The following is a 19,133-nucleotide window of genomic DNA, read 5'->3' as shown; positions in this document are numbered from 1 at the left end:
CGTGATTGCATGCGAAGCTGCTAAGGGAGCAGTATGGCTACGCAAATTCTTAGCTGATTTGGAAGTTGTTCCAAATATGCACCTGCCTATCACACTGTATTGCGACAATAGTGGTGCAGTTGCTAATTCAAAGGAACCCATGAGTCACAAGCGTGGAAAACAAGTTGAGAGAAAGTACCATCTCATCCGGGAGATCGTACACACAAAAGACGTGCTCGTCACAAAAATAGCCTCTAAAGACAACCTTGTTGATCCATTCACCAAGGCCCTCTCGACTAAAGTTTTTTAGGGTCGCCTAATTGGACTAGGACTCCGAGTAATGTAATCTAGGGCAAATGGGAGAATGTCTATGGTATTATAGATGCCCTAGTTTTTTGTATTTTTCTCATTACGTATCTCAACATTATATTGTATATCTTTGTTCTCACTGGAGTTTTAGTCCAAATGGGAGATCGTTGGGAATTTCCTAGAACTCACAATTCGTGTTAAACATTCTTGTTGGCTTTTTGGCCCTTAATCTAAAATTAATTAATTTTAATTAATTAATGTTTTGATGATAACAAACTTAATTTTTAATTACTGAAAATCTTACTGTTTTAATATGTCCATAGTATAGAGCTCGGAATAACGATTCCAACACCTCTTGAATCACTCAAATCGAAGCTAAAACGAAGACGATATGACCGAAACAAGTCTATAGAGAAAATATCGTGGTGGATGACATGGCATAACCAGACCATTTGCATGTAGACATGTTGCAACATATTGGTTGAATGGTAGATCATTAAAAGATTAACATATAATGGACTTTTGATTTTTGGATTCATTTAAAATAAAAAAATGAAATTTAAAAGAAATTTAAAAGGAAAATAAATTTAATATTATTTTATGTTTGTGCTAACGGCAAGTTTTTTACATATGGTATGTTTTTTATTTTTGGATTGACTTTAAAAAGGATGATAAAAAGAAAATGAATTAAAAGAAAAATGAATTTAATATTATTTTATGTTTGTATCTAACGGCTAGTTTTTTACACATTGTATGATTTTGTATTTTTTGGATTAATTTTAAAAAGAAAATGAATTTCAAAAGAAAAGAAATTTAATATTATATTTTGTTTGTATCTAACAACTAGTTTAGTTTAAAATCTCCACCATTGATTTTTCTTTTCCAAAATCCAATGGTTCAAATTAATTGTGGTTTCTAAAAAATTTTCCATCTCTATATAAATCATCTTCCTCTCCAAATTATAAACTAACAAATTTTACATTTCATAATCCTCCAAAACTCAAAAGTTCCATTGTTGCTCTCTCTAAGTTCCCAATTTTTTTCATCTTATTCTTGAGAGAGTGTTATTGTATTGTGAAGATAAATTTGCACTAAATTTGTTGAGTGCTTAAACTTGTAAATCTACTCTAGTGAGAGTTGTATTGCGTTCTTCAAAAATTCCAACATTTGTAACGGTTTGATCCTAAACTGTGGAAAGGATCGGGTTTGCTCTTGAACCCATAAAAGGAGCGGTGGTGTATTTTATCCAAATTCCCAAGAGGCGCTTGGAGAGTGGAGTAGGTCAAGTTTGACCAAACACTATAAAAATTACAGTGTTTTCTTCTCTAACTCTTTCTTTTTTATTTTGGCAATTAATTTAAGAAATTTATTGTATGTTTTAGTTTATTCTTATTTATTTGCTAAAATTTGATAGAATTAAATTATCACATTTTTTGTCATCTTATTTGTTGCATAATTTGAATTTTTCTTATTATTTATAAAAAGTGTATTAATTAGCTTAATTGGATTAATTTAGAAAAAAAGTTTAATTAAACCCTATTCACTCCCTCTAGGGTTGTCATGTCGATCCAACAATTGTATGATCTTAAAACACTCTTTTTAGAAAAGCATGCTTTAGTTTCTGCCAAAATTAATGAATTTGAATGCTTATGGATCCTTGATACTTCTGCGGCATGTTTTTTAACTCTTTCACACTGGCGGCGATATAATACGTAGACCTTTCCGATATCATCCCTATGTATGTCAAGGAGACGGTCACGCAAAAGGGCATTGTCGCGAAAAAAAAAACGAAATAGAAAAGATCAAAAGAAAGAATTAAAAAAAAAAGGAAAAGAAAAGAAAGAAAGGAAAAAGAAAAGAAGGAAATAAAAACGAAAGAAATAATATATATATATATATATATATATATTTAAAAAAATTGAAAGAAGAAGAAAAAATGGTGAAAAAAATAAAGAGAAGAAAGAAAGAAAGAAAGAAAAAAAAAGAAAAAAATGTTGGAAGAAGAAAAGAAAAATGAGAGAAAGAAAGTATAGAAGAAGAGAAGAGGATAAGGATAAGGATAATGGAGGGGTTTAGGGACTAGGGTCCTCAGTTCCCTAACAAATTAGTAAATCTAAATTAAATAAAGATTTAATTTAAAATATTAGATTTTTATTGGATTTTCTAATTTGATTCTATCCTAATTTCAAGTTAAATTAAAAATAAATTAAACAAATTTCCTATTTAATTTAATTTTATTAGATTTTATTCTCAAATTTATGTTCTTATTCAAAAACAAATTAAATTGTGAATAAAATTTGAATTTTTTTCCTCTCAAATTAGAAATTTGGCCATATTTCAAATTTCAAAGCTTTTATCTCCTAACCAAATTAAATTGAAGATAAAACTTAAAAAAAATTAAAATTAAAATTTAGTCATATTCGGAATTTTATTCAAAATCAAATTGTTCAACCTTGAGATTAAACTGTAAATAAAATCTCAAATTAAAATATGGACATATTCCAAGTCCAAATTTTATCTCAAATCTAAATCATCTAAATTTAGACTTTTATCCTCAAGTCAAATTAAATTAAAGATAAAATCTTAAATTGATGTAAAATTCAAATTTGGACATCTTCTCTTCTTTTTATCAAATTCATACAAATTTATGTTCTTATCTCTATTTCCAAATCAAATTGTGGGAAAGATCTAAAATTCATCACAAATTAAAATTTTGTCATATTCCAACTTCAAGTTATTCAAACTTGAGTTTTTATCTTCAATCAAAATAAATTGTGGATAAGGAAAAAAATCTCAATTGATCCCTTACTAAAATTTGGGTATATTTCAAATTTTATCTCAAATCCAAATCAAATTGGATAAAATCTCAAATTAAAATTTGTCTATATTCCAATTTATCTAAAATTCAAGTCAAGTTTAGCTTTATCTTAAATAAAATCTCAAATTAAAATTTGGTTATATTCCAAATTTTATCTCAAATTCAAGTCAAGTTTAGCTTTTATCCTTAATCTAAATCAAATTGGGGTAAAATCAAGTTAAGCTTCTACCCTCAATTCAAATCAAATTGGGATAAAATCTCAAATTAAATTTTGGTCATATTCCAAAGTTTATTCCAAAAATCTAGTTAAACTTATGTACTAAATTCATGGTTTTACGGACAGATCAATTGACAATAACATATATATTTGGATTTTGATTCCAACTTTATATTTTTTGAGATTCATCTACCCAAGACTCCAACTTCAAGGACATCTAGACATTCCGCTTTCATACATCAAGCGTATGCATTTAATCGAGAGAGAATCTGCTTTCATACATAAGCATATGCATTCAGAAGATTGAGTACTGGAGATCGAACCACATCGCATCATATCAACATCAATATCAATCACAACTCATGTTCAACTCCACGAAACAAGTCTCTCCAGAAGCCTCGTAAGACCGATCATCCAAGAAGACCAATAAGCTCCGGCCAATCATTCAAGAAGATCAACAGCCCAGATCAACCAGCTTAAAGATTATAATTGATTTTGAAAGCATCAAAATATTATGTATTAGAGATTGTACTCACTTTCGAACAAATTAATACAAAGTTCAAGTTTCGTGAAATAAATTTCTCTTGAAATCTGATGCAAACAACTTTCATAAAAAGTAATCCACAATTTTAAAAGTAGACAACTATTGTATTTCTTTTGATAAGCTTACTTTTATTCCTTCTTTTTTATTCATCACAATCAATGTGGAGTATGAAAATTTAAATTTTCAATCTAATAAAAAAGAATATATGACAAGATAGGTTCGTATTGATCCCTTATATCTATCCTCCCAAACTTAATTTTTTGTCCTTGCCTAAAGTTATTGGATCTAGATCCAAGACTACAAAACTTTTGAAAGAGAAAAATGTGGGAAGAAAGAAACAAATTTAGGGAAAGGATTAAAGAAATAACTTTTTCTAATAGAGGAACCGAGAAAGTGATGGTTTCTCTCACAGCAACAATATTTTAGATACAGGTTAAAATTAAATTACAAATTATTTTACTTTTAGCTATTAATAAATTTAAAAATAACTTAATGAATAAGACAATATTACTATAAGTATTACAACAAATATTACTATAGAATAGAATTATAATACCAACTCGGTACATAATTTAGACACATCTGGAACAACTCACTCAAAACATTTAGATAAATAGAATTTGAGTCAATGCCAAACAAAGGGTAAAACGACGTCAAATATTACTAAATTTGTAATTTTATAAACAAAAAGGATGCAACCAATCCCATCAAACTTACAAAAACATTACAAATTATATAATTACAGTCCATTGAGAACTACACTTTGAAGGACTAAAACAAAACACCCACACACAAAAAGCAAAAGAAAAGAATCAAAGAAAGGTCAGATATTGGAGAGCTTTTCTCTAGTTTTTCTTTTATTTTGTTTTATTTTATCATCATCTTTGTTAGTACCTGTTTCCATAAACCTACAACAAACAAAGACAAGCAAACAAAATTTCCTTTAAAATGGGATTAAGATAAACAAATCATTTCAAGATTTTTTTTTTTCCAATCTAGATGCATTCAAATATTTTTCTTTATCGAATACTCACTTCATGTGATGCAATCGATCGACAATAGTTTGAATTTGTTAACACCGAGCATGTCGAGCCACATTCGCTGTCCTTAAGCGACACCGTCGACTGGTCAAGCTTCATAGGCCATGGAGGATAACCGTAGTTCTGTGCGGCAGAGCCCAAATGTGACGACGACCGCTGCATTCTCACCGCCCTTGGAATGTTCCTCCCCTCCACCGATGCCCGCCTTCGGCTCGGCTGCCTCTCAAACGACTCCGGCCGGGCCTTTGGCGCGCTCTGGGACCGCACTTTTGCCTTGGACGATTCGGTGTTCGCCATGTAATTTGGGAACAATGGGTAATCATAAGACAAAGATTCTGCATATTCCGATCTGGGAAATTCGAATGGGAGTCGATTCGGGTCGGCTTTTGCCAAAGCGGAGAAGCATTGTGGGCTACTTTGAGCTGTTCCATAAGCATAATCTTCGAAATGGCCGCTGTATGTTCTCGGGCTCATGTCAGTCATCGCCGACGGCGCCGGCGAGAGGCGTAGGTTTTCTTGATTCGAATAGGCGTAATGGCTGTAACTATTGCGATTCTTTAGGCTTCCCCCTAAATCCATCTCCACAATCTTTATGTTCTCCTCCATTTCTCTATCAATCTCCTGCAAAAGAAAACAGAGCAAAAACAGAGTCGAACCAAATCGTTAAGAACAATTATGAAATAATGATCCAATTTTTTTTATGGGATTTGAAAATTACTTGATGGGTTTGTCTTAGGCGACTTTCTTGGAAGGATTTTCTGTGGGATGAGTGCCATTGATGGGAAGTGGGCTTTGAATCTTCCGCCATTTTAATCCTCTGTGTTCGAGCTCTGGCCTGTGCCGTCACTAAAGCTTGCATACATCGCAGAGTTTCGGTGGCTCTCTGTCTCACTAAATGGCCTCTCACCATCGCTTGTAATTTCACCAATCCTTTCAAAGCACAAAGAGCCTTCCTTGCCTGAAATTTCAATCACAACAAACAATTGCTTCAAATTTTGATTTGGGGATCCTCAATTTGGGGGGTTCATTTTGAGTTTTTGTGTATATACCAGATAAGATCTGAAAACCGATTGGATTTTAATTGCAGCAGCTTCTTCAATCGCACTAACTTTCCCATTTGACGCTGCAGTCAAACGAATCACAGCAGCAGCAGCTTGAGCAGCTGCGACGGCCGCCGCCGTTGCAGCTGCCACCGCCATTGCCTGTTTTTCCTGTTCCTTTTCCATGTCTAACGAGGTGGTCGCCGGTGGGGTTGCAGGGACGAAAACATTCGATTCCGGTGGGTTCACATCCTTGGTCGGAGAGGGTCGCCGGAAACTCCATCGTTTCTTCTCTTTGGGAGTGGAAATCGGAGTGGTTGAATTTTCTGAAGAAATCGTAGAAATCTGATTTGTGATTTGGGAATGTTCTTTGTCGAATTTCTTGCCGGAGAGGAAATTCTTCAGCCATTTTCCGGCCTTGCCCATTTTTTCCCCCTCTCTGAATGAACTAAAAAATGGAGATCTCTGGTTTTTGTGTTAGGTTATGAGATAAAAATGGCGGCCTTCACTTTCAAGATTGATCTTTGTGGGTTTCATTTGTCTGTTCTTTGATTTGTCAGTACTCATAAATTTAGAGAAAATGATGGAAGTGAAGGCGTTTTGTGTTGAGAAACAGAGTGGAAAGCTCCTCTGCTTAACAGATTCTGGAATATATCGATGGACTTTCTTTTTCTTTTTCTTTTTGTATTTGCTTTGTCATATTATTATTACTTCAATTAAAAATTAGAAATTTTTCTAATGCCAAACGGGTTTCTATTTTTATTTTCTTTTTCTTTCCTAAACAATTATTATCCATTAAATTTATTCTATGTCTGTATTTAAAGTGAGATATTCATATGCATATGCCTCATAACATTTACACCATTCTCAATAATTATTGGTGGCTTTCCAGGATAAAAACAAATATTGATTTAAATTTTCAGTTTAAATCTCTATTTTGATTCTAAAATTTGTTAGTCTCTCAAATTTTAGGTTTTATTCCATTTTTTCTCGATTTTAGATTTGATTTTATTCGATCTTAAATTTTTAAAATATTTGAGTTTAGTATTCAATTTATTTTTAAAGAAATTAATTTTAGTCGTCATCTTAATTTTCCTTTAAAGAAGTAGATGATATCATTGTAAAGTAAATCAAAGATAAAAATGATTAATTTAGAGACTATGTGGTTAGTAAAAAAAATGAAAGAAATTAAATGAATGTTGTATGCATTTAGAAGCTAAAATAGAATAACCATGACCATTTTTGGGATTAAAATACAATTTAAATCTAGATTTTAGATAAAAACGTAAATTTAATAAATAGTTTAAACTAAAGAGGAAAAAAAGAAATTTGAGGGTGAAGCTTCAAAAGAACATGGCCACTCTTCTAAAATACTCCAACGAATCATGTGTAGTGAAGCTGCCCATTACTACTATATAATTTTTTTATTTTTATTTTTTGAAAATTATATCAAATATACATTACTTCCGATTCAATTTTTTTTTTTTTTCCTTTTCTACTTTTTATCAATGATTTAAAAAAATAAACCAAAATTTGAAAACTAAAAAAATAATTTTTAAAACTTGTTTTTGTTTTCAAAAGTTGACTAAAAATTCAATATTTATATTTAAGAACTATCCAAATCATTATAAGAAGTGAGGTGGAAATGATTTAATTTTCAAAAATAAAAAACAAATAATAAAATAGTTACCAAACTAATTTTTGTTCTCTTTTTCTTTTCGGGTTTAACTTGATTTTAAAAAATTCATGAACATAAACATTAATTAGTAAGAATGAGATCAATTCTCTTCCATAATAAGATATAATTGAAATTCAACGCAAGAGTACAAAAATCTTTTGAATTAAGATGATTGTTTGATTTCTAAAGGACATTTGGTTTAAGGTTTTAAAGATGTCCATAAATTAAGTATGTCGTGAATAAGATTGCTAGGAATCAATGATGATTGTGTTTGGTTGTACATGGAAATGTTATCAAAATTTTATGTTAACAAATTAGCTTTGTATTTTATTTATAAAATTAATCATGAACACTTCTATAAAATTTTGATAGATTAATTGATAAACAATAAATTTAATTCAAAGTTTTGAACAAAATTAATTATTTAACTATCAATTAATAATATCATAAAGCTTCGTTATTCCATTTCCCTTTTGTCAAATAATTATTAATTAAAAATATTTGTAAAATGAGTAGTTTATAATTAAAGTTACTTGATTACATAATTTGATGTATCAATTTGATGAATTTATATAAATATGATGTATTAATTAATAAAATAATCAAAATTAGTTTTAAAATGTAATATAAAATTTTGTGATTAAAAATAATGAATTATAATTAATCAATGATATACTAATTATAATTATTTAAAAATAATATCATAAAATATTAATCATAATGATAATTGATTAACTACATATATAATTCATTAATGAATTAATGGTACTAATGCATTGGTCCTTTACAATTTATTACATAATTAATTAATATGTAGTAGTTAAATTTAAAAATTGTAATTTAAAATTTAATATAATTTTCTAAATTATAAATTTAATATTTATATTTTAAGATAAAATAAAAGAATAAATTCATGTATTAAAATGGAAGAGAGAGTATGCATCATCCATGAGTATAAGAAATGCATGAAAATAGCTTATTCTCATTTCTAAAGTTTTAAAATTGATACCAAATAAGGGATGTGTATCCTTTATCCATTATCATCTTTATTCTCATCCCCATTCCCTCAATCCAAACTCAATATATTACATTTAATAGATAAACAAAAGCAACTAAATATTTTGATTTAAATTATAGGTAAAGTCTTTTATGTTTATGCTCAACCGTTCTAAAAATTCTAATTAGTATCTATACTAGAATTAAAACTCACAAATTCTCTTGCCTAAAGCGAGGATATGAGTACGGAGCGAAAATTTAAGGTTCAAATTGTAAATTTTGAAATATAAAAATCAAATTTAAATAAAAATTTAAAATTTAAGGATAAAATTATAACGTTTTAAAATTTAGGGACTAAATTAAAGATCAAATTCAAAACAACTAAAATCAAGTAGAGATTGGTTCCGTCTCGAATGGATGAGGAATCCTCAATTAGACAGGGAATAGGGAAAAATACATATGAGTGAGATATTTAATTATTTAAATAAAAAAAAAAGATGGAGAAAGAAATTGGTGGCTACATTAGAGATGTTCGATTTCTCTACGGGGATGGGCCCCCGCCTATTCCCCGATTAGGCGGAGAATAGGGGAGGGAGTCGGAAAAAAATTTATGTTATTATTATTATTATTATTATTATTATTATATAAATATTACATTTAAATTCAAATTGTTATATAAAACTAACCATAATAAATAATTTAGTGATAAAGTTGATTATTTAATTAAAATTTGATAACATTAGTGATTTAAATTAATTGACTTTTTACGAAAAAAGTAATAGGTTCCCGCGAGAATCCCCGCCCCGATCCCTATGAGGAATTTCGCGGGATGAGAAATGAAATTGGGAGTGGAGATGGAAATTGAGAATGGCATTCCGGTCCCACTACATGGACATCTCTAGACTACATCTCTAAAATCGGGTGGGAAGTAGACCACAATCTTGAGATTAAAAAAAAAGTTTTTTTCTTTTTTTTTTTTTCCAATTTTTGTAGGGTCAGTTGAAAGAGCCCACGTGGCTTACCTTATAATTTGTATGTAAAAGAACTGGATTGGAGTGGTCAAAGTGATTCTTACGAGAGAGAGAGAGAAAAAGGAGAGGAGAGAGATGCTTTCTTTTACTATGAAACAAGTTATTCCCAAAATAATAATAATAACAACAATGATAAAAGAAGAAGAAAAAGAAAAGTCACAACTTCCCAACATTTGAGGAAAATATATAAGATCTCAACTACTTGTGATGTGATAAATAAATGCCATTAATTGAATAGATTTGAGAATTTAATTGCATCCATTAAAACACTATTCTTAAAATTACATTAACCCAACCTTTGATTATCCACTAAGTTTACCCATAAATTAAACATTTAGGTGAATGATGAATTAGTAGTGGTTAAAGATAATTAATCAATGATATGGATTCAGATTTGGTGGTTTCATCTATCTAAATTATTAAAATCTTTACGAATAGTTCGGATTTATTTGGTAGGAAATATGTAAACAATAACTTTAGTGAAAGCCAGATTCAGAATTGGATTCAAATTGAAATAAGGGGTTAAAATGTATTTGATACCATTTATAAATCATAGAAGTAGTTGACGATAAACTATTTATTTATTTGTGAAAGTGGATTATGGTAAAAAAAAAAAATGTGCAACTATTATTTTGTAATATTATAAATTTTTAATATATTACAATTTCAAATTTCAAATTTATAAATAATAATATTTTTTTTCAGAATTTGCACAATTTGTTATACATAATTAAAAAAAAAATGGTCAATCAAATAAGCCCTAAATGTGTAGGGCTAAGTCGATTGGCAACTTAATAAAAAGTTTATTTAAGACAAAAAAAAAATTATACTTTAAATTAGAATTATGTTGCTTAAAACTTAGAACTAATAATTGTCTTGATTAGAATCGTGAATTTTGAGACAATTAAAATTTTACATTAAGATTTCATTTAAAACATGTTAATGCATCATTTTTATAGATGTATAAGGCTTTTCGAATGTAGGATTAACATATACTATAAGAAAAATGTTAAACTGAAATGAATACTAGTGACTTTAATTAGTTTAACGAGCGAGTTTTGATCTTCTCTTCAAACCTAATTTACCCTACTTATTTAACAAAAATAATGTAGTATTTTCTCTTAATGCTATGGTAGAAGAATGATTTTATTTATGTGATTTGAGTTAAATGGAATAAATTATCTATTATGTGTAATATTATATAATTTATAATATATTAGAATAATTTTAAATAGAATAAAGTAAAAATAATAATTTAAAAATTTACAAATAATTATAAATTATCTATAAGTGGTATAAATTGATTCACTTATAAAAGTTTAAATTGATACGACTATTAATATAAAATTTTAATTCATCATGTGTAATTGGTTTTTTTTTCCATATAATTTAATTCTACCGTTCTATTTATATAATTTTTTTTTTTTTTTTTGAGAAAAAACTTTTATCGTTAATTAATTACACATTAATCTTTATATTTGTAAATTAAACTAAAACCCATATTTTATTTTTTGGACTTTCATACTTTATTTCGATGGAAAGGATCTTAATGATGAGAAAAGAAATTAGCTGTTTTTTTAAAAAGATTCCAATTTCAATGCCATAACTCAGAATAATATAAAGTCTACCTATAAATGTTTTGTAACAATAAAAACAAAACCAAAACTTGCATGTAAAATTTCAAATATCAAAGAAAAAACATTTAAAAATTAACAAAAACCAAAAATAAAACAAAACAAAATAAGAAGGTTCCTGGGATCAACAATATATATAGGACTTAAACTATTATATATTTTATGAGAACAAATAATTTTGTAAACAAATTAAGATAATCTATTCCAATTTTTTTTTTTTTTAAAAAAAAGATTAGATGATGTGATAAATGAAAATGATAGAGATTTGACAACACACATTACCACCAATGGATAAAAAATGTGTATATTAATCTTTGTATTATTTATTAAATGATTAAACAACAATTAGTTGGCACTCACATGGCCTGTTTATATAATACAAATGCTTCCCCCTTTGAACTTTTTGTTTTGCCTTTGGGAAGCAATTTGCCTTATTTCATCTACTTTCTGAATATTCATTAATAAATCAAACTATACTTTAAATAATATAATAACAATCTTTTGTTATGTGTACAGGGATTTGTGTTACATTTCTGTTAATAATTAGTATTATCTTTACACGATCTTTTTAAATAATATTGTGCAATTTTAATATAAACTATATATTTTTTAATTGATATATGTGAGTGTATTAATTTAAACTTTCAACGTCATAAAAGTAAATGTATGGAATATACTTAATTAAGCATCGAACTATTTTTCTATGAATTTTTTTTTAAAATTTTATGGGATTATTGATAATATTGATTTTTATTAGGAATCTGAAAAGAAAAAAACTCATAAATAAATAATTTCTGTAGATTCGATCCATATGTCGTTTATATATGCTTAGGTGCTCACCACATGGAGATAATTTAAAAACATAGCAAATATCTATCCATGTGCAAGATTAAATTAACGCAATTAATTAGGGAATAATTAGATTGTTTGCTCTACTGAATTTTATTTTATTTTATTCACCATTGATTGAGAATTAAATTCGAAGATGTGAATTATGAATACTAATTATCGTACTAATAATAATAATAATTAAACAGTTTGGAAAATAGCTAAATGAGACTAAAGTTATATTTTAGAAACGAGTTTATAATAAAAACGCATTGAAACGAAAACTTTTTTTCTTTTTTCCTTCTTGAAAATAGAAACGAAATGGGCGTGCATTAATAATCAATGGAAAAACCTAGACTTTTAAATGTCTTAATTTATTTTTTTATTCAAAAAAATGTGATTGTCATACCCGTAGAATTATGTTTCAAGAGTATTTTAAATACAATAAAAATAGTTTTAACAATTTCAAAATCACTCTTAAACATATTATGAATAATTTAGACTTTATAATATCCAAACAAGTCTTAAAAGATTCTCTAGTTCCTCTTATCCTCCATGCATTTAGAACGTCTATTTGGCATTTCAAGATATAAAGGCATAATATGATCAATTTCAAGGAATCAAGGGACAAGGAAACAAATCTAAAAGGTACGTTTTCCTTTTTGTCTTGTTTAATATTTATTTCTAGATCTAAACGATGTGATAAATTTCGAAGTTTTCTAAATATTTATGAAAATGATATGAACTTCCACATAGTAATTACACCAACTCCTTTTCTTGTTTTTCACTATGAAGCAAACATAATATTAATTTTCAAACATGATATATGTAGTTGACTTACAAATTTGGGACATTATTAAAAGTTGGGGAGTGTTTGGAAAATTGAAGTAGATATATTTTTTAGTTTTAAACATTAATAAGAATAATAGAAAAAATATCAATTTGTATCACTAAACTTTAGCGGTTGTATCAATTTAAATACTGAAATTTTATAAGTATATCAATTTACACCCTCATTTATACTCTGTTTGAAAAAACCTCATGTAAAACTTATAATTTTATTAATTAAGCATGTGAACTTTAATAAATGAATCAATTTAGACTCCTGGTTAGAATTTTCTAAGAAAATTGGTCGTGCGTTTATTCTAGTTGTCCATTTTGTAAAACTGGCATTTAAAAATGTTTACACATGTTTGAAAATCAATGCATTGATGATTTTCAAAAGTAATCGTAACGAAAAGTCTAAATTGATTAACGTATGAAAATTTAGAAGTTTAATTGACTCAAATCAAAAGTTTCAACTATATTGGTTGAACAAAATTTGGAAGAAAGTATAAATTAATTGTAAACCCCGAACTAGTTTCCCTACTTTAAGTGTGATAATTAACGTGTTAATCAAGATTAAGGGAAAGTAAATAATATGTTTGATGGGAAAAGTTGGCTAAGTGTGGAAGGTGAAGTAGCCATGCGTTGAAGGTTATTAAAGTGTGTGGCAATCAAGCCCGTGAGAGGTTAGATGGGCAAGGTTCTTAAGGCATTGATGAGCATGGGTGCTAGACGCATGAGGTAAGGCAATGATAAGTTGAGATGGCACCGAGGATGGCCACATGTGTGTTGGCGAGTGGTACACGTCTAAGCACGACACCAAGGGTAGGCACCATGCATTGATGTGTTAATGACAAGGTGGGGCTATGCGTTAGCCAATCCTTGTGATGAAGAAAGTAGGACACCTTAAGTGATGTGGCCTATGCGCGCGATGATCTTGAAGACTAGGTATTGAGGGCAAGGGGGGTGCTGACGCATGCGTTGGTGTTGCTTAGGCATTGTTAAAACACTAGGCGTTGGTATAACGTGGGTGTTGGTCGAGAACAAGCTAGCTTTGGTGGAAGCCATGCGGTGATCTAGGTTATGTGAGGTAATTGAGTTATGTGAGGCATGCCGCAAGGCAAAGCCTTGGGCATTGGTCTTGAAGCAACACGATGGTAATGACAAGTTAGGTGACATGTGATGGCAAGGCATGTCTTGGGGAGTAGGCATGTTGAGGCGTTGGTTGTGGAGCAAAGCAACGGACAAGGGCACGCGGCTAAAGGTAGGCAAAGGTGCAAGCATTAGACATAAGACACGCGTTAATGGGATGGCATGCGTTGTGGGGTTGACATACATGGAAGTTAACTGAAGGCAAGGCCATGCGCTAGCAACTATGCTAGGCGATGTGCAATAGGAGGTTGGCATGCAATGGTCGAGAGGCATGCGTCCAAAGGTTGAAGGGTTGACAAGAGAAGCCTTGTGTTGGTGATTTAAGGGAAGCTTTCATCTCAATCACCAAAATTAATAGGCCAGTTTTCGTTAATAGGGTGACATCAAGAAGAGAAGTTCATTGATCTTGTGAGGATTATCCAAAAACTGTGAGTGACTTTAAATGTTTTATAAATACATTATGTATGCTTAAGTAATCCATGTTTTAGATGAAGTATTAATCTTATGCCGGCTATGTTATAAGGAGTTTACCAAACAAACGTATGTAACCATGTCCTTAACGCGTGCTAGTTTATGATGTTATAAAGCATGACTTATGAAACGTAGGCTAGCTCTTCAGAATGTAGTTAGCAATACATTCCCTTATGTCAATGAAAGAATGCTAGTTATCAATTATATAGTATGTTCCAGTTGTGTGCTCTTAATGATATGAGCATGCGTCTAAAACAAAGTTCTCATGAATGCTATGTTCTATGATACCATGTTTACAGTAAGCCTTCCTATGAAGTATTATCTTATGATATATGAATAGCTCAATATTGAAGTATTAGGAGAAGGTATCTGAACTTAGTTTAGTTGTGATCCTTGACGATAGGATCCAGGTTAGTTATACGTGCACGTATGTTAAGTATAGGAAAGAGAGCTATGCAAAAGGGTCTCTTCCTCAAAAGATTATCATGGAGGGCTGAGCAAAAGGGTCTCTCCCTCACATGAAGGTCAGTTGTAAGGTGATGGCAAAAAGGTCCACACCTTAGCCTAGGTTATAGTAAGAGTTGGACAAAAGAGTTTCTCTTTCAACCTAGCATCAGTTCAGTTATGTTTCCAGATATGTTACGTTTAAAATTTTTTATGTAAATGTTTACTTGGCAAAGTTTCCAATATACAGTTTACAACACTCAGTCCTTGCTTTCAGTTTTAAGCATGATACTTATGTTTTTAAATTTAGTCACTCACTGGGTTAGTACTCACTCGTTTTTAAATGTTTCCCTTCCAGGTAGCGGTCATCTCCCCAGAAGTTAACTGCATTGCTGCTCTGCCACTTAAAGATTAGCTGAAGTAAACATAGGTGGTTACTTTATAAATATTTATACACATGTGGTGCATATTAAGGACTAGTAATGAGTGTGTGAGACCCACTAAACCTTGCTTCTGTATGTACATATTGTAAGTTTCTATGAATGGTACCCTAAGGTTGTCTTAATGTTTGAAGTCCTATTAGTTCTGTAAACAGGTCAACTAGACAATAAGTGCCACATAAAGGGTTGGTAAGTGGTAACTGCTATTGTCACACTCTCTTTAAGGTTAAGAGAGTAATCTGGGAGGGGGTGTGACATTGATACATTTATGAAACTTCCAAAATTTTAATGATATCATTATTATTTTGAAGTTTTAATGGATATAGATCTTAATGGTGTGTTTGGGGCGAAGACTATCCTAAGATTATAATAACTACTAAAGTAAATACTATTTTGTATTCTCTAATTAGCTACAGTCAATATTATTTGAAAACCCTCATTCGCTACAATATTTACTATCTGCTACAGTTTTTACTATATTACATTCATCATGTTTTCATTCATTACTACAGTGTTTATTATTTCTTTCTCAAACTAAAATAGTTTACCCCTTAAATACCAACTATTATAACCCAAACTAAAATAATCTATACCCCAAACACAAACTATTATAATTCAACTATAATAACTAACTCTTTACTCCAAACATCTAAAAAAATTGAATATAAATAGATAATTGGAAAATAATAATAATTATTATAAAAAAAAAGGACATTTTTATAGTTATTGTTAAATAACATGTATATATAGGTAGAAATTGGGTATGGGGGCACTATGGAGAGTGTCGCATGAGCATTGAATTCGATTGCTGTTGAAGCTGTATCATGTCGGATCTCTTTCACGTTCTCATGTTTTTTTCTCCCACCGCCACCACCAACTTTATATTCACCCATTTCCCACCAATCAACCCATTCAAATATAACCAATACCACATATTATTCCACTAAAAAATATTGAATTAAATATATATTGAATAATCGAAGTGAACATAATTTAGTAATAATTAAAAGGTACGTATATTCATTTTGTTGATGTCGGAACTTCAAATCAACCAATCTCTAATGGCTACCATTTAAATATATATATATATACTAAAACAAAATATGTATGTGTGTATATATATGTGCCCTTTTAGTTTTAGTACTTTGGTACTTATTCTATGGATTTTTTTGTTCTCAAATGTCTATTTTCACAGAATTTAAATGATATATGACTCATTTTAAAATAAAAAAAAAAAAGTAAGTTTTATAATCTTTTGTTAGCTCATCATGACGTAAAATTATGGAATCAATTTTATTTATGTACGTGTATTGATACTCGACTCTTTCTTCATTTCTTAATCTAAATTAAATCATGAAAATTATTAGTTTAATCTTTCCACTTTTGATGTTATCTTATGAATGTGTAGTTTTTTTTAATTAAAAAAATTGTTTAATAAATTTTATACTTTCTTATTTATGTTTAACATGTCCTAGAGTTTAAAAGGTTTCACCAAATAATTGGATTTTTTATTTTGTGTATAATAGATTTTTTTATCTGTTTGATAGTTTTACAAATTCATGACCTATAATTAGACTCAAAATTGAGTGACCACATCCTTTCATTTGTGTTAATAAACTTTTTAATTTTTAAAAAATATCACTAACACATTTTTTAAAGTGTCAAAAAGAACATAATTCAACCGTAATTGTACTATCAACCTCAAAATCAAGGTTTTAATTCTCTCACTCTATCTATAGTATAAAAAAACATTTTGAAGTTTCAAAGTCTATTAATTCTGGAAAAAAAAAATCTTTTAAATTTGTAATCTATTTTTTATTATTATCTTAGAGATAGAAAAACAAAAATCATCACATTTAATTTGTTGTTGAATCGTTCTTCACAGAGATAAAAACGAAAATTTATTATTATGTGCATCATTTGAAAAGAAAACTATTATATTTTAAATAATGATTATTTTATATTATTATTTTTGGAAATAATCGTTAATTTGCAGAATCATTGGTTGATTTGAAGGTAAATTACAACAAAAATTAAGAACATTCTACCTTTTAAAGTTTAACCATATGTTATTGCACTTAGTAATATTGGAGGGTCAATTATAATAAAGGGCTTGGAGAGGGTCCGAAATGATGATGGAAGATCAATAATGTGGGCCTTGGCTCAAAATGAATAAGGCTCAATTTTGGGCCGTACATAATTCTGTCTTACAAGTGGGAAGGCCTAAATGGAAAAGGTATTTTTACATTAAACAAAAAAAAAAAACCTTATATTTAAAAAATGTCTTTGAATTTGAATTTTTTCAATAAAGACTTTTAGTATTATTTTTTAACAAGTTTACCCTTTTTATTATTTTTATTCCTGACTTATATATATTTTTTTCTTATTTCAAAATTTCTTGACGACGGAGAGAGAAATTACGTTTATTATGAGAGAGAAGATTCATTTAATATGATTTTTTTTTTTCATATTTTCAAGTGAAGAGAGAAAATGCATTTATTTGTTGAGATTTTTCTCTTTATTTAATTTAATTGGAGAGAAAAAATGCATTTACGTTTTTTTTTCTTTTTTTTTTTTTTGCCAATTCATGGTTATTTAAAGTATACCTCATAACATTTTGTTAAGTATTTGAAAACATTTTAACCAATATATATGAAGTAAATCCCAGTATATAAATTTAATGTTTGATATAAATCATCATATAATGTATTTATTATGGAGAGAGAAAATTCATTTATTATGATTTTTTTCTCTTTTTCAATTGTAGATATAAAATATATTTGATATATTTTTCCATTTTTATTTGGAGAGAGAAAATGACATTTAATATGATTTTAGTTTCCATTTCGCTTTTCATGTTGATTTTTGTTATTATGTTAAATGTTTCATCATTTGTTCACTTGTACATGTAATATATTCCGTTGTTTATTTGGAAACATTCTAAAAATATATATATAATATATTGGTAAATATATTTATATCTACTCAAATATTCATGGTTAGTTTTAAATATACCCTAGAACATAGATATCTGCTCAAATATTCATGATTATTTTTAAATATATTTTAGAACATATATACAAGCGTGTATATATCATATATCATAAATTTAAAGTAGTAAAAAATCAACGAAAAATATCTACCATAGTATATATATCAAATATGTACTTGAAGTTTAACATAGAACATATATATAGGCATATATATAAAAAAATAAGAAATATAAATACAAAAATCATCATCATTTATATAAAATAAATGATTATATATATCATCATCATTTATATTAAACCCCCACCATCGGCTAGAACTTCTTGCCTAGCTCCGTCAACTGGATCTGCCCGAGTTCGGGCGCGAATATGCTCGCACCCAGTGTCGGAAGCTTCGCCACGTCATCTCATGTCGTTTTTTTTCTTGAGCCCACGCCGCCATCGACTGGATCTGCTCAAGTTCGCGTCGGATTTGCTCGCGCCTGGTGCCAGAAGCTTCGCCTCATACCACATCGTCTCACGTTGTCCGTTTGCAACCATGTTGTTGTCTACTCAAGCCCATGCCGAAGATTCTCTCTCCCCACGCCGTTGTCTACTGCCTGCAACTCACACAAGGAGAAAAGAGAGGGAGGAAGAAGAAATTGGTGTGAATTATGGGGGAGAGAATATATGAAATATATTATTAGGGAGAGAATAT

The 19,133-nt window shown here is 29.2% G+C and overlaps 1 protein-coding gene across 1 annotated transcript; it reads right to left on the bottom strand.

Moving 5' to 3' along the window:
* Positions 1-4,527: 4,527 nt before the first annotated feature.
* LOC120089400 (protein IQ-DOMAIN 14-like) lies at positions 4,528-6,594 on the bottom strand. Its single transcript, XM_039046856.1, has 4 exons — positions 5,957-6,594; positions 5,626-5,865; positions 4,902-5,528; positions 4,528-4,775 (listed from the first exon to the last, which is right to left on the bottom strand). The coding sequence occupies exons 1-4, from the start codon at positions 6,371-6,373 to the stop codon at positions 4,755-4,757; spliced, it is 1,305 nt and encodes a 434-aa protein (XP_038902784.1). The 5' UTR covers positions 6,374-6,594; the 3' UTR covers positions 4,528-4,754.
* Between the last annotated feature and the right edge of the window lie 12,539 nt (positions 6,595-19,133).

The sequence above is a fragment of the Benincasa hispida genome, chromosome 1 (assembly GCF_009727055.1).
Source record: "Benincasa hispida cultivar B227 chromosome 1, ASM972705v1, whole genome shotgun sequence".
Taxonomy (NCBI): domain Eukaryota; kingdom Viridiplantae; phylum Streptophyta; class Magnoliopsida; order Cucurbitales; family Cucurbitaceae; genus Benincasa; species Benincasa hispida.
The sequence above is the reverse complement of the archived record's forward strand: the minus strand, read 5'-3'. Positions and strand labels throughout refer to the sequence as shown.

Bases quoted from the DNA above. Each gene is read 5' to 3' on its own strand.
- LOC120089400 (XM_039046856.1), bottom strand. From the start codon at position 6,373: ATGGGCAAGGCCGGAAAATGGCTGAAGAATTTCCTCTCCGGCAAGAAA. The intron at 5,866-5,956 runs GTATATACACAA...TTGAAATTTCAG, and splicing joins CGGTTTTCAGATCTTATCTG to GCAAGGAAGGCTCTTTGTGC. The intron at 4,776-4,901 runs GTGAGTATTCGA...TGTTTGTTGTAG, and splicing joins GATCGATTGCATCACATGAA to GTTTATGGAAACAGGTACTA.